Source organism: Gymnoscopelus microlampas (genome assembly GCF_963454915.1).
Source record: "Gymnoscopelus microlampas genome assembly, chromosome: 11".
In the NCBI taxonomy this organism is placed as follows: Eukaryota; Metazoa; Chordata; class Actinopteri; order Myctophiformes; family Myctophidae; genus Gymnoscopelus; species Gymnoscopelus microlampas.
Window position 1 is genome coordinate 48,617,461 of NC_139948.1, and position 12,092 is coordinate 48,629,552.

The 12,092-nt window shown below is 44.6% G+C and overlaps 2 protein-coding genes and 1 pseudogene across 3 annotated transcripts; 1 reads left to right on the top strand and 2 right to left on the bottom strand.

Annotated features, from left to right (window-relative positions):
* On the top strand, nt 1–6,501 carry LOC311054827 (olfactory receptor 10J5-like; the record flags this gene model as incomplete). The annotated part of the gene is made up of 3 exons (XM_084070829.1): nt 1–75; nt 3,356–4,207; nt 6,361–6,501. 3 exons carry the CDS (start codon nt 1–3, stop codon nt 6,499–6,501), a joined length of 1,068 nt encoding a protein of 355 aa, XP_083926955.1.
* A 1,211-nt stretch (nt 6,502–7,712) lies between these two features.
* Nucleotides 7,713–8,785, bottom strand: LOC311055462 (alpha-1,3-mannosyl-glycoprotein 4-beta-N-acetylglucosaminyltransferase B-like; annotated as a pseudogene). The gene has a single exon. The product of its transcript is annotated as an alpha-1,3-mannosyl-glycoprotein 4-beta-N-acetylglucosaminyltransferase B-like (transcript).
* A 940-nt stretch (nt 8,786–9,725) lies between these two features.
* On the bottom strand, nt 9,726–10,826 carry LOC311055838 (alpha-1,3-mannosyl-glycoprotein 4-beta-N-acetylglucosaminyltransferase B-like; the record flags this gene model as incomplete). Its single annotated transcript, XM_084072105.1, has 1 exon — nt 9,726–10,826. One exon carries the CDS (start codon nt 10,824–10,826, stop codon nt 9,726–9,728), a length of 1,101 nt encoding a protein of 366 aa, XP_083928231.1.
* Between the last annotated feature and the right edge of the window lie 1,266 nt (nt 10,827–12,092).

Below are 12,092 nucleotides of genomic sequence, written 5' to 3' on the forward strand. Positions count from 1 at the left end.
ATGAGCGCCCAGAGAGCTGTGTGGACACACTTTGTTTGTTTACTAGAGAGCCTCGGAGAGCAGCGTGTCGGACAAGTGGACACACAGGAGACTCTACAGCCCCACCCAGAGGCCAATTAAAAGCAGTATAGCCAGGGGTCACTGGGGTCTGAGTGACTGTTGTTTGTTTGTTTGTTTGTTTGTTTGATTCAAGGTCAAGGTTAATTTATTTGTCGTTTTCATGCTTCAAACATGCAATGAAAATCGTACTCAGGACCAGCAGTGTACAATAAAACAAGTATCAATAGAATAAAATAAATAATAAATAATAACAACCCTAAAGTGCAGTGAATTAAAACTGAGCAGCATATATATATATATATATATATATATATATATATATATATACATTAAAAGTTGCATCCAGCATTTATCAAAACAAGATAACATGGCAAGCATGACATACTGTACAGCAAGACAGAACAGTGAAAGTGCATTTATAGTCAATTATTTATTATATCTGCTATTAAAAAGTAGCAGATATACAAGCATATAGCGTGGCACAGAGTGCCACGCTATGAGCTTGTAGATCTGCTATTTTAGAAGAAATAAATCGAGAAAATGTGTGCAAATCTTTGAACGTATATATACATTTTTACTCAAATCTTTGCTTCGGGGGGTGGGGGGGGGGGGGGGGGGGCAAATGCATATCATTTTGGGTGGTCCTTGACATGAAAAAAGTTTGAGAACCATTGATGTCAAAGGTCATGTCTCACCTAGACACAGGATCTGACACGAATTTTGCCCTGATGGTCAAGATTCAATTGATCCCCTGAGCAAGCAGGCAGGCCTCTACTTAGCTCGATGGTAAAAAAAAATCACACCCTGTGTGAAGAGGGTGGTGCCTTTGATGAGCCCCGTATTGACCCCCGTATTGATGTTGTCATCAATGTTTGTTTATTGGACAGACATACATACATACATACATACATACGGACACACGGACAAAGCCAGATATAGGGGTGGTTGGCACCACCCAAAAATGACAGCGTGTGCGCAGGAAACCGGGTTCAAATCCCAGGGGTAGAAGAGGAAAGTCACATAGTGCGGCTTTAACCCTTTAAGACCTGGAACGCATGCATCTGTGTCATTTTAAGATTTCTTTGGGCTATTCAAAAATAGCAGATCTACAAGCTCATAGCGTGGCACCGAGTGCCGCGCTATGAGCTTGTAGATCTGCTATTTTTTTTGTGAAAAATCATGACATTTTTTAAAGCAATAGATTGACAAATTTGTCAATCTATAGAAACCAGTCTCTTCTTTTGTAACAAAAAAGAAAGCATGGGGTTCCGAGGCTACAGTGGCCTTAACTGTATCACTTTCTCTTCTGTCTCTTTCTTGTCAATCTATAGAAACCAGTGTCTCTTTCTTGTCGTGTAGACACCAGTGTCTCTTTCTTGCCATGCAGACACCAGTGTCTCTTTCTTGACATGTAGACACCAGTGTCTCTTTCTTGACATGTAGACACCAGTGTCTCTTTCTTGTCGTGTAGACACCAGTGTCTCTTTCTTGACATGTAGACACCAGTGTCTCTTTCTTGACATGTAGACACCAGTGTCTCATCTTGTCATGTAGACACCAGTGTCTCTTTCTTGTCGTGTAGACACCAGTGTCTCATCTTGTCGTGTAGACACCAGTGTCTCTTTCTTGTCGTGTAGACACCAGTGTCTCTTTCTTGTCGTGTAGACACCAGTGTCTCTTTCTTGTCGTGTAGACACCAGTGTCTCTTTCTTGACATGTAGACACCAGTGTCTCTTTCTTGTCATGTAGACACCAGTGTCTCTTTCTTGTCATGTAGACACCAGTGTCTCTTTCTTGACATGTAGACACCAGTGTCTCTTTCTTGTCATGTAGACACCAGTGTCTCTTTCTTGTCATGTAGACACCAGTGTCTCTTTCTTGTCATGTAGACACCAGTGTCTCTTTCTTGTCATGTAGACACCAGTGTCTCTTTCTTGTCATGTAGACACCAGTGTCTCTTTCTTGTCATGTAGACACCAGTGTCTCTTTCTTGACATGTAGACACCAGTGTCTCTTTCTTGACATGTAGACACCAGTGTCTCTTTCTTGTCATGTAGACAACAGTGTCTTTTGTTGAGATTCTGAATTCTTAACTCCCCTATGTCCCCATCTTTAAACCAATCCAGTGACTTTGATTGGTGCAGGGCCGAGCATGGATCAGATTGTAAATACCATTATTTATTTATTTCACTGCAGATAGTCTAGACATATTACATTTAAAATCCTTAACCCTTAAATTCAATTGATTATTTAAATGGACTAAAATATAGTTTTATTTGATGGCCTTCCTGCCCTGGCATTTGGAGTACTTTGTTACTTTACGCCACTGTGTGTGTGTGTGTGTGTGTGTGTGTTTGCGTGCGTGCGTGCGTGCGTGCGTGCGAGCGTTCATAGTGGGACTGTCAGCAGACAGAGCTGTATAGTGTATAAGAAGAACACATTGACTTCATCAGTGTGTCAGACAGACTCCATCTGACTCACTCCCCATTTTCTGCTGCAGACTCTCCTCTTCAGACTCCACCTCAACCCCTTGTGCTCCCCTCTCTCTCCTTGTATCCCTTCTTGTGAGCTTCTGACAGATGATAGTTTACCATGCTGATACAGTACTGGTTGGTTACTTCACATGATTCAACATGTTGGTTATTTTATTACAGTTATTTAGATAGAGTTTCTTTGAGGCACCATGTTGTTTTCTCTGCACTCTTAAATATGTGACTGTTGTTTGTTGACTGGGGATCATGCTTACTCTGATTTTGCACTCTTAACACAAACCGGGAAAGCATCTGTCATTTTAGATTTGAGCTATATACAGTCTATATATATATATAGCAACATACTTTTTCAGAAAACTCTTAGGATTTAGATGGCATTTCGTTTAGAAGAAACCTCTTGATTCCATATTCTAACTGTTTGTGTTTTCTCATAATTTAACGCCCTACTTGAACATACTACACGGTCACACAAAAGCAACAAAAGCAGAAGTTTTGAGCTCGTATTATCTGCTACTTTTGCTGTTTTTGAATTTGAATCCCGAAAAGTAATAGTTTTGAAGGTTTCCACCCGACAGACACGATTTGTAGAATCGGCCTCAGGTCTTACTGGGTTAAGGTCCTCTTGATAGGAACATCTGCTAAATGATTAAATTGCAAATGTACCATTTTTCCCCCCACTTAATCTGATAATCATCTGCAAACATTAATCAAAGCTTCATAAACACTGCCGTGCTGCTCCAGGCCTTCGGGCCGCGCGGCCCGGCAAACCACGTCTACTTCTTTCTGGCCTTTGTCATGTACAGTACGTCGTCACCGTGCTGGTGAACCTCGCCCTCATAGCCGTGATCTGCGTGGACTCCAGCCTGCACAAACCCATGTACGTGTTCTTGCTGAACCTGGCGGTGAACGGCGTGATCGGATGCACGGCCGTGTGCCCGGCGATCATGAGCAATCTCCTTTCGGACGACGCGCAGCAGAGCATCTCTTACGGCGCTTGTCTGCTGCAGTTGCTGCTCACCACCGTCTACGTCATGTGCACGTACGCCATCCTGGCGGCGATGGGCTACGACAGGTACGTGTCCATCTGCAAGCCCCTGCAGTACCACAGCATCATGACTCCCGGCAAGGTCAGACTGCTGTTGGCCGTGGCGTACGTCGTCCCCGTAGCCCTCGTAGCCGTCGGGTTGTACTTGACCGCGCGGCTGCCCCTGTGCCGCTTCGCCATCAACAAGCTGTTCTGCGACAACCTGTCGGTGGTTAAGCTGGCGTGCGTCCGCAGCGCGCTGGCCGACCTCTACGGCGTCTTCGCCGTCGTCGGCCTCATCGCGTGCCCTTTCTGCCTGGTCGCCGCGTCGTACGTTCAGATATTACGCGTGAGTCTGAGAGCCTCTGCGGCGTCGCGGAGGAAAGCCTTGGGCACGTGCGCCCCGCATCTGATCGTCTTCGTCAATTTCTCCCTGTGCATTCTGTTGTCTGTGGTTTATAACAGGTACAGCACGATTCCCAGATATGCCAATTTTCTCCAAACGGCGCAGATCATATTTCTGCCGCCGTTGCTGCATCCGATCGTCTACGGGATGAGGACCAGGGAGATACGGAGGGCTATCGCGAAGATTATCCAGCGAAGGATTTTGTCACAGATGTGGTTAAAACGTGTCAGATAGGTATTGTTTGGTGATGGCTGTGTTGGATCTTTATGGCTGGTGGTCAGACTGAATTAAGTACATGCATTTGTGTCTGATATTGTTGCTGTCGGGCAGAAATCTCTCATCTCCGTATTTAAACTGCTACTTTTGCTATTTTTGAATTTGAATCCTGAAAAGTTACAGTTTTGGACATAAGACGATATGTGTGATATTTATGTTTGATAATATCCCAATTAAACTCAATTTGATTAAACATGTATGTTAACCACATTAACCCTGCCCTTTTGTCGGCACATTTTATATCATTATTTCAAACTTTTTCAGACTTTTTCCAAATGTTTTTTTTTTAAATTATAGTGACAATAACAGATCTACGAGCTCACAAGAGCACGTGAGCGTGTAGATCGGCTATTTTAACTATCGTCTACATCAGGCATGTCCAAAGGCACATATAATATATCCTAAAATGTATTATTTTTGGCCCGCCAGTACAGTCATGGGAACAGGCCTTTCGCACCTGAGTTCAGCCCTAGTAAGCCTTGAGTTTAGAGCGCAACCTTCTCTATCGATCAATCAATCAATCAATCAACATTTATTGTCACAACACAGTTACAGGTAAAAGTGAGGGGAAACTTTTATTTATACGTTTTCAGTTTAATCCATTAAGACCGGGAACACATCTGCGTCATTTTAAGTCATTTCTTTGGCTATTAACAAATAGTGTGGCACAGAGTGCTGCGTTATGAGCTTGTAGATCTGCATTTTATTTTTTTTTATCTTGAAAATGTGTGCAAATCTTTGAATATATATGTCTTCATGGGGTGCCAGGGGTGGGCCATCACCATAGAGTTAAAAATAATAGAGAGGGCACCGGATATCGCCTCCCATCCACTTGCATTGAGTTGCTCACCCAGCGCATGGGCCGAAATCACCCCTTCTTCCGGGTTGGAAACGTATTGGAAAATGTGATGGGCACGGCCTATTTGGGGCTTCTGTGACACACAGGAGAGAAAAAAAAAATCTCGCCTGTCCTAAACGTAATTCCTGGAATCGCCACTGCGTTAAACGTTGAATATGTATATTTTTAAAGCGAACATTTTTAACTCAAATCTTTGCTTCTCGGGGTGGTCCATGGAACAAGACATTTTGAGATGGGGGCCCGTGGGCCAAATACATATCTAACTAGAAAGTGTGCTCCTCGGAGCACAGGTCTCCGCCAGTACTGTTCCTGATTAATCCTGTCTTACCTATTTATATTACCTATTGTCACGTGTCACTTGACCAATGTTAGCTTGGCTGATGGAAGCTCACTTCAAAAAATATAAATGATTTTTTGAAGTGACACACCTATTTATAGGTTTTTATTTCGTCATGCGTCTCGCTAGCCAATCAAAAGCATTGGTGACAACATATTGTCACGTGTCACATGAAGCTTGACCAATGTTAGCTTGGCTGAGACGGACGGACACACGGAAGGACAAGAACGAAAACATACTCTCCACCTCTGGCGGAGACAAGAATGTTTTCTAAATTCTAACAGTATGTTGCTACATCAATGGTGCTCCAACTTTTCCATATCAAGAACCCCCAAAATGATATGTATTTGTATTGGTTTATGTATTTGTCTCCGCCAGGAGACATTGTTTTCACTTTCCGTGAAACAAGCTAACATTGGTCAAGCCTCACGTGACACGTGACAATACAGTGAAATAGTGTGATCTGATTGGCTAGTGACGTATAGCGGCCTATACATACATGTGAGACAGGACACAGTAACATGTTCTATTTTTTGTAAGAATTAGAACATAAGAATTAGAACATTCCCAACACAAGTCTGCTGGCGGAGACTTGTGCTCCGAGGAGCACTTTTTCTAGTTGTGTTTGTTTTTTATTTATTTTTCATTTATTTTAAAGCACTGCTATGGGTAATAGTTATTTTTAATACATCCAGGGCAGGGTTAAAACAGCAGACAGTGGGGGGGGGCGTAGAGCGAGGAATTCGGGAGCGGAACTGTTAATTTGTGCCGTCCTGGTACCATAAGCCCCCCTGGGGTTACAGGCCCACCGTGCACAGAGCCCGGGCAGGCACCAGGTAGGGTTAAGCCGCCACACCTCGTCAAGGTTACACAGTTCCTTGTCCTGGTGGGGGTGTGGCCCACCAGGACAGTGACAGCCACCAGGACAGTGACAGTGTCCTGGTGGTTGTCACTGTACGGGGGAGTCACATTAATGTCGAGGACACGAGCAACCTGAACAGGCTGGTCAGGAAAGCTGGCTCCCTCTTTGGGGCTACCCTGGACTAGTGTTGATTTCGTCGACTAAAAATATTAGAAAAATGTTCGTCGACTACATTTTTTCACTGGCGAAACTACATAAAAACTAAAAAAAAACGTAGCTATGATGACTAAAACTAAGACTAAATATACTGACAATTTCGTCTACAAATAAAAACTAGACAAAAATGTTAGTGAGGGACTCGTGGAGAAGAGATCCAGTAGAACTATAAGACAAGTCATTTTATGTTTGGTTGCGCACGGGTGTTCTCTAAACAAATTGCAGATCTACAAGCTTGTAGATTGTCTATTTTCAGAGCGCAACCAAGTGTAAAATCAGCCATTACGACCCCATCAAGGCACCGCCAAAATACATTTTAGTCGACTAAATCAACTGTAGATTTAGTCGACTATAAGTGTACGATATTTAATCTAATACAACTAGACTAACAGTAAAGCATTTCAGATGATTAAAATATGGCAGTAATAAGGGAGCAAACTAAACTCAAAGGCACAGCTTACTTCACACTTGATGTGATTTTTCTTCTTCTGCATGTCTGCTGTTTTAACCCTGCCCTGGATGTATTAAAAATAACTATTACCCATAGCAAATAAATTAAAAATAAATAAAAAACAAACACAAATACATAAACCAATACATAACATAAAATAAACATTTCTCAATGAGAGAGAATTAATCCAACTGCACCCATCGAATACTCTAGCCTAGGGACACCCTCCTTCCAGGTATTCATCACATCACTGAGGTTATACGTCACAAACTACCACCATGAGCGAGCCCTTGCCCATTGGTCAGACCATGGAGGTCATACCTGTCAGTACCGGAGTTGTCCACTTGTCAACTTGTACTTAAAAAAGAAAAAAGAAAACTCCTGGTCCTGGAGTCTTGTTTCTGACCCTATTCAGATTCTAAAACCATTTAATTGACATTGATTATGGCAGATCATTTCTCATTCTTTAAAATGTGTCTTTAGAGAAGAGTTATTACTTAAAATTCGGCTCTGATCGGTCAAGCGATTATGAGATCAGCCCACCAGAATGCTGGCCTCTTTCAGAGCCATGCCGTGAATATCTTGAATCTTGAAAAGTAGAATTCCTCTCATGGACAGGCTTTCTCTCGTCTCAGGTGATGTGCTGGTATGTCTTCAGCCTGTTCATCAGCCTGATCTTCAGCCAGCTGGTGATGACTGCTGGCTGGCTGATGACCTAGCGTAGAGAGGTCAAAAATCCGAGTCCTTGAGACGCTGCATCTTTCCGTTCAGAGATGAGTATGTGCCCGCATGCTGGAACAGAGACGGCTTGAAATGTATGCGACGTAGGTCGCAGTATTTTTCTTCTGGACTGCACCACTTCGTTGAAGCAATGTTGTTGAGCAGCCAATCACATGGCTTGTCTTTGTGGAACATAAGCACAAATTCCACAAAGAGGGACAAATCTGAAGTTTTGAACATCTTACCAATAAAGCCCAACTTCGAGAACTCCAGAATCATCCAGTCATCCGATGGCTGCTGCAAGGCAAAGTTCTTCATGGTGGAGAAGTAGTTTGGGCGAGCCACAATATCGTCCTCCAGCTGTACATAGTAGGTCCAGAGTAGTCAAGGTTCTGTTTGGTCCGCCATCTGACCCTCTCCAGTGAGTCTCCAAAGTTCTGTTTGAGGTTGGACAAGTCTGGGTAGAAATGGACAGACGGAGAGACGACCTCTAAGAGACCTGACTCGATCTCCACTGGGAAGAGGGACTTCAGGTCGTCTGCCACACCGCTGACGAACCGCTGGTCCGTCTCTGCAACGAAGACCACAATGACGCAGTCGTCTTTCTCTGCAGGGCTGAGCTCTGATATCAGGGATCTGAGCGTGTCGTTCAGGTAGGAGCGGACCGATCTCTTCACACTGGGTACCCCCAGAACTAGAGAGACCCCGGTACGTCCCTGGCCCGCATGGACGATGGGCTGCAGGCTGTTCTCCTTGGCCAGGAGATGGGGCAAGTGGTGGGCGATGAAACTGGGCAGCAGCTGATCCTTACCGTGGGCCTGCAGCTGCTGAGTCTTCGCTGGGGCCCGCATCTCTGTGACGGCCCTCTTGATCTCAAACAGCATCAGGTTGAGCTCCTTGGATCGCTTTAGACTCTTCTGCTCAGCAGACTGGAGATGCTCTCTCAGGGCCAGAATCTTCCTCCGGTAGGCGTCTACCTCATCATCTTCAGAGCCACTGAATGCGGTGTACCAGGAGATAGAGATGAGTCCACATAGAGCCAAGAATAAGACTACTAGGAAGGTGCCATTTCGGAGTCTCATCTCTCATGTACAAAGCAATGTAGCACAGTGACCGCTTTAGCAATAAGACTAGGCTAACTGTCAAATAGGAAAATAAACAGAAAAGACAGAAACAGTCTGAGCAGTCTGATTTTAAACACCTGTATTGTCCACCGAGGTGTGACATTGACTACGCCTCTCAGCCAATCACATGTGAGGTCAGAACATAATCACCATATATGTACATGTTAGTGGTTCCCAACCTTTTCAGGATCAGGGCCCACTTGACAATCTCGAAAGCATTAATGGTCCACTCGCCTGACCATTTGACACGCAAGTGTTCAAATAAATCTTTTGTGTTTTGCCAATTATGTTGGGGTCCACTTACATAAACCAATACATAACATAAAATAAACATTTCTCAATGAGAGAGAATTAATCCAACTGCACCCATCGAATACTCTAGCCTAGGGACACCCTCCTTCCAGGTATTCATCACATCACTGAGGTTATACGTCACAAACTACCACCATGAGCGAGCCCCTGCCCATTGGTCAGACCATGGAGGTCATACCTGTCAGTACCGGAGTTGTCCACTTGTCAACTTGTACTTAAAAAAGAAAAAAGAAAACTCCTGGTCCTGGAGTCTTGTTTCTGACCCTATTCAGATTCTAAAACCATTTAATTGACATTGATTATGGCAGATCATTTCTCATTCTTTAAAATGTGTCTTTAGAGAAGAGTTATTACTTAAAATTCGGCTCTGATCGGTCAAGCGATTATGAGATCAGCCCACCAGAATGCTGGCCTCTTTCAGAGCCATGCCGTGAATATCTTGAATCTTGAAAAGTAGAATTCCTCTCATGGACAGGCTTTCTCTCGTCTCAGGTGATGTGCTGGTATGTCTTCAGCCTGTTCATCAGCCTGATCTTCAGCCAGCTGGTGATGACTGCTGGCTGGCTGATGACCTAGCGTAGAGAGGTCAAAAATCCGAGTCCTTGAGACGCTGCATCTTTCCGTTCAGAGATGAGTATGTGCCCGCATGCTGGAACAGAGACGGCTTGAAATGTATGCGACGTAGGTCGCAGTATTTTTCTTCTGGACTGCACCACTTCGTTGAAGCAATGTTGTTGAGCAGCCAATCACATGGCTTGTCTTTGTGGAACATAAGCACAAATTCCACAAAGAGGGACAAATCTGAAGTTTTGAACATCTTACCAATAAAGCCCAACTTCGAGAACTCCAGAATCATCCAGTCATCCGATGGCTGCTGCAAGGCAAAGTTCTTCATGGTGGAGAAGTAGTTTGGGCGAGCCACAATATCGTCCTCCAGCTGTACATAGTAGGTCCCCTTGGATTGGGCGTACATCATTAGGAAAGAGTAGTCAAGGTTCTGTTTGGTCCGCCATCTGACCCTCTCCTGTGAGTCTCCAAAGTTCTGTTTGAGGTTGGACAAGTCTGGGTAGAAATGGACAGACGGAGAGACGACCTCTAAGAGACCTGACTCGATCTCCACTGGGAAGAGGGACTTCAGGTCGTCTGCCACACCGCTGACGAACCGCTGGTCCGTCTCTGCAACGAAGACCACAATGACGCAGTCGTCTTTCTCTGCAGGGCTGAGCTCTGATATCAGGGATCTGAGCGTGTCGGTCAGGTAGGAGCGGACCGATCTCTTCACACTGGGTACCCCCAGAACTAGAGAGACCCCGGTACGTCCCTGGCCCGCGTGGACGATGGGCTGCAGGCTGTTCTCCTTGGCCAGGAGATGGGGCAAGTGGTGGGCGATGAAACTGGGCAGCAGCTGATCCTTACCGTGGGCCTGCAGCTGCTGAGTCTTCGCTGGGGCCCGCATCTCTGTGACGGCCCTCTTGATCTCAAACAGCATCAGGTTGAGCTCCTTGGAGCGCTTTAGACTCTTCTGCTCAGCAGACTGGAGATGCTCTCTCAGGGCCAGAATCTTATTCCGGTAGGCGTCTACCTCATCATCTTCAGAGCCACTGAATGCGGTGTACCAGGAGATAGAGATGAGTCCACATAGAGCCAAGAATAAGACTACTAGGAAGGTGCCATTTCGGAGTCTCATCTCTCATGTACAAAGCAATGTAGCACAGTGACCGCTTTAGCAATAAGACCTTTCTAGGCTAACTGTCCAACAGGAAAATAAACAGAAAAGACAGAAACAGTCTGAGCAGTCTGAGTTTAAACACCTGGTATTGTCCACCGAGGTGTGACATTGACTACACCTCTCAGCCAATCACATGTGAGGTCAGAACATAATCACCATATATGTACATGTTAGTGGTTCCCAACCTTTTCAGGATCAGGGCCCACTTGACAATCTCAAAAGCATTAATGGTCCACTCGCCTGACCATTTGACACGCAAGTGTTCAAATACATCTTTTGTGTTTTGCCAATTATGTTGGGGTCCACTTGCAATATCCACCCATTTATGTGGCCCCTATGGAGATAGAGCCACAGTACATTTGAATGTATGGCAGTGGCAGTGCTTGCTTGTGCACCTGGATTCCAAATATGGACATGCTCTCTGTCGTCTGCAAAGGTTGATGTCAGCACTGTTACTAGGCAACGGTTTCTGCTGTGCGTGACGTCAGACCAGAGCTTGATCAGAGAGAGAGAGAGAGAGAGAGAGAGAGAGAGAGAGAGAGAGACAGGGACAGAGACAGAGACAGAGACAGAGACAGAGACAGATAATGAGAAGGGGAGGGAGGGAGGAGAGGGAGAGTGCTTGATCGGTGAGAGTGATTGAGAGAGGCAGGGAGAAGGGGGAGGAATTGGCTTTATCAGTGGTTACAACTTCATCTCACTTTTGAAGGACTTTGGTGGAGACCAGGGCCCTGTCCATCTGGGGGCCCTAAGCGGGTTTAGGCAAGTCTGATTTAAGACTTAATGTAATTTTAAATGTAATTTAAGACCAACACAAAAAAAGCACTCAATGACACCAATTACTCAAAAACACGACAATTCAGTGTATGTACTGTCACTTTAAAAGCCAAATGTATACTTTGTTGCACGATGGTGTCGCACTCCAGAAATAGCCTAGATCTACAAGCTCACAGCGTGTCACACCTCGTTGTGAGCTTGTAGATATGCCATTTTCGTTTAATCGTCAGGGAAGGCAAGTCCTTCATTTACACGACACCACAGCAGTGTTGATTCTTGTTTTTTTTGTTTTAGTCATAGTCTTTTGAATCAAATTCCATTTAGTTTTTCATATTTTAGTCACCTGAAATGTTTTTTTTTTTTTTCCAGTTTTAGTCGACTAAATATAACATTTTGTCTATTAAATCTGCAGTTGATTTAGTCGACTAAAATGTATCTTGGCGGTGC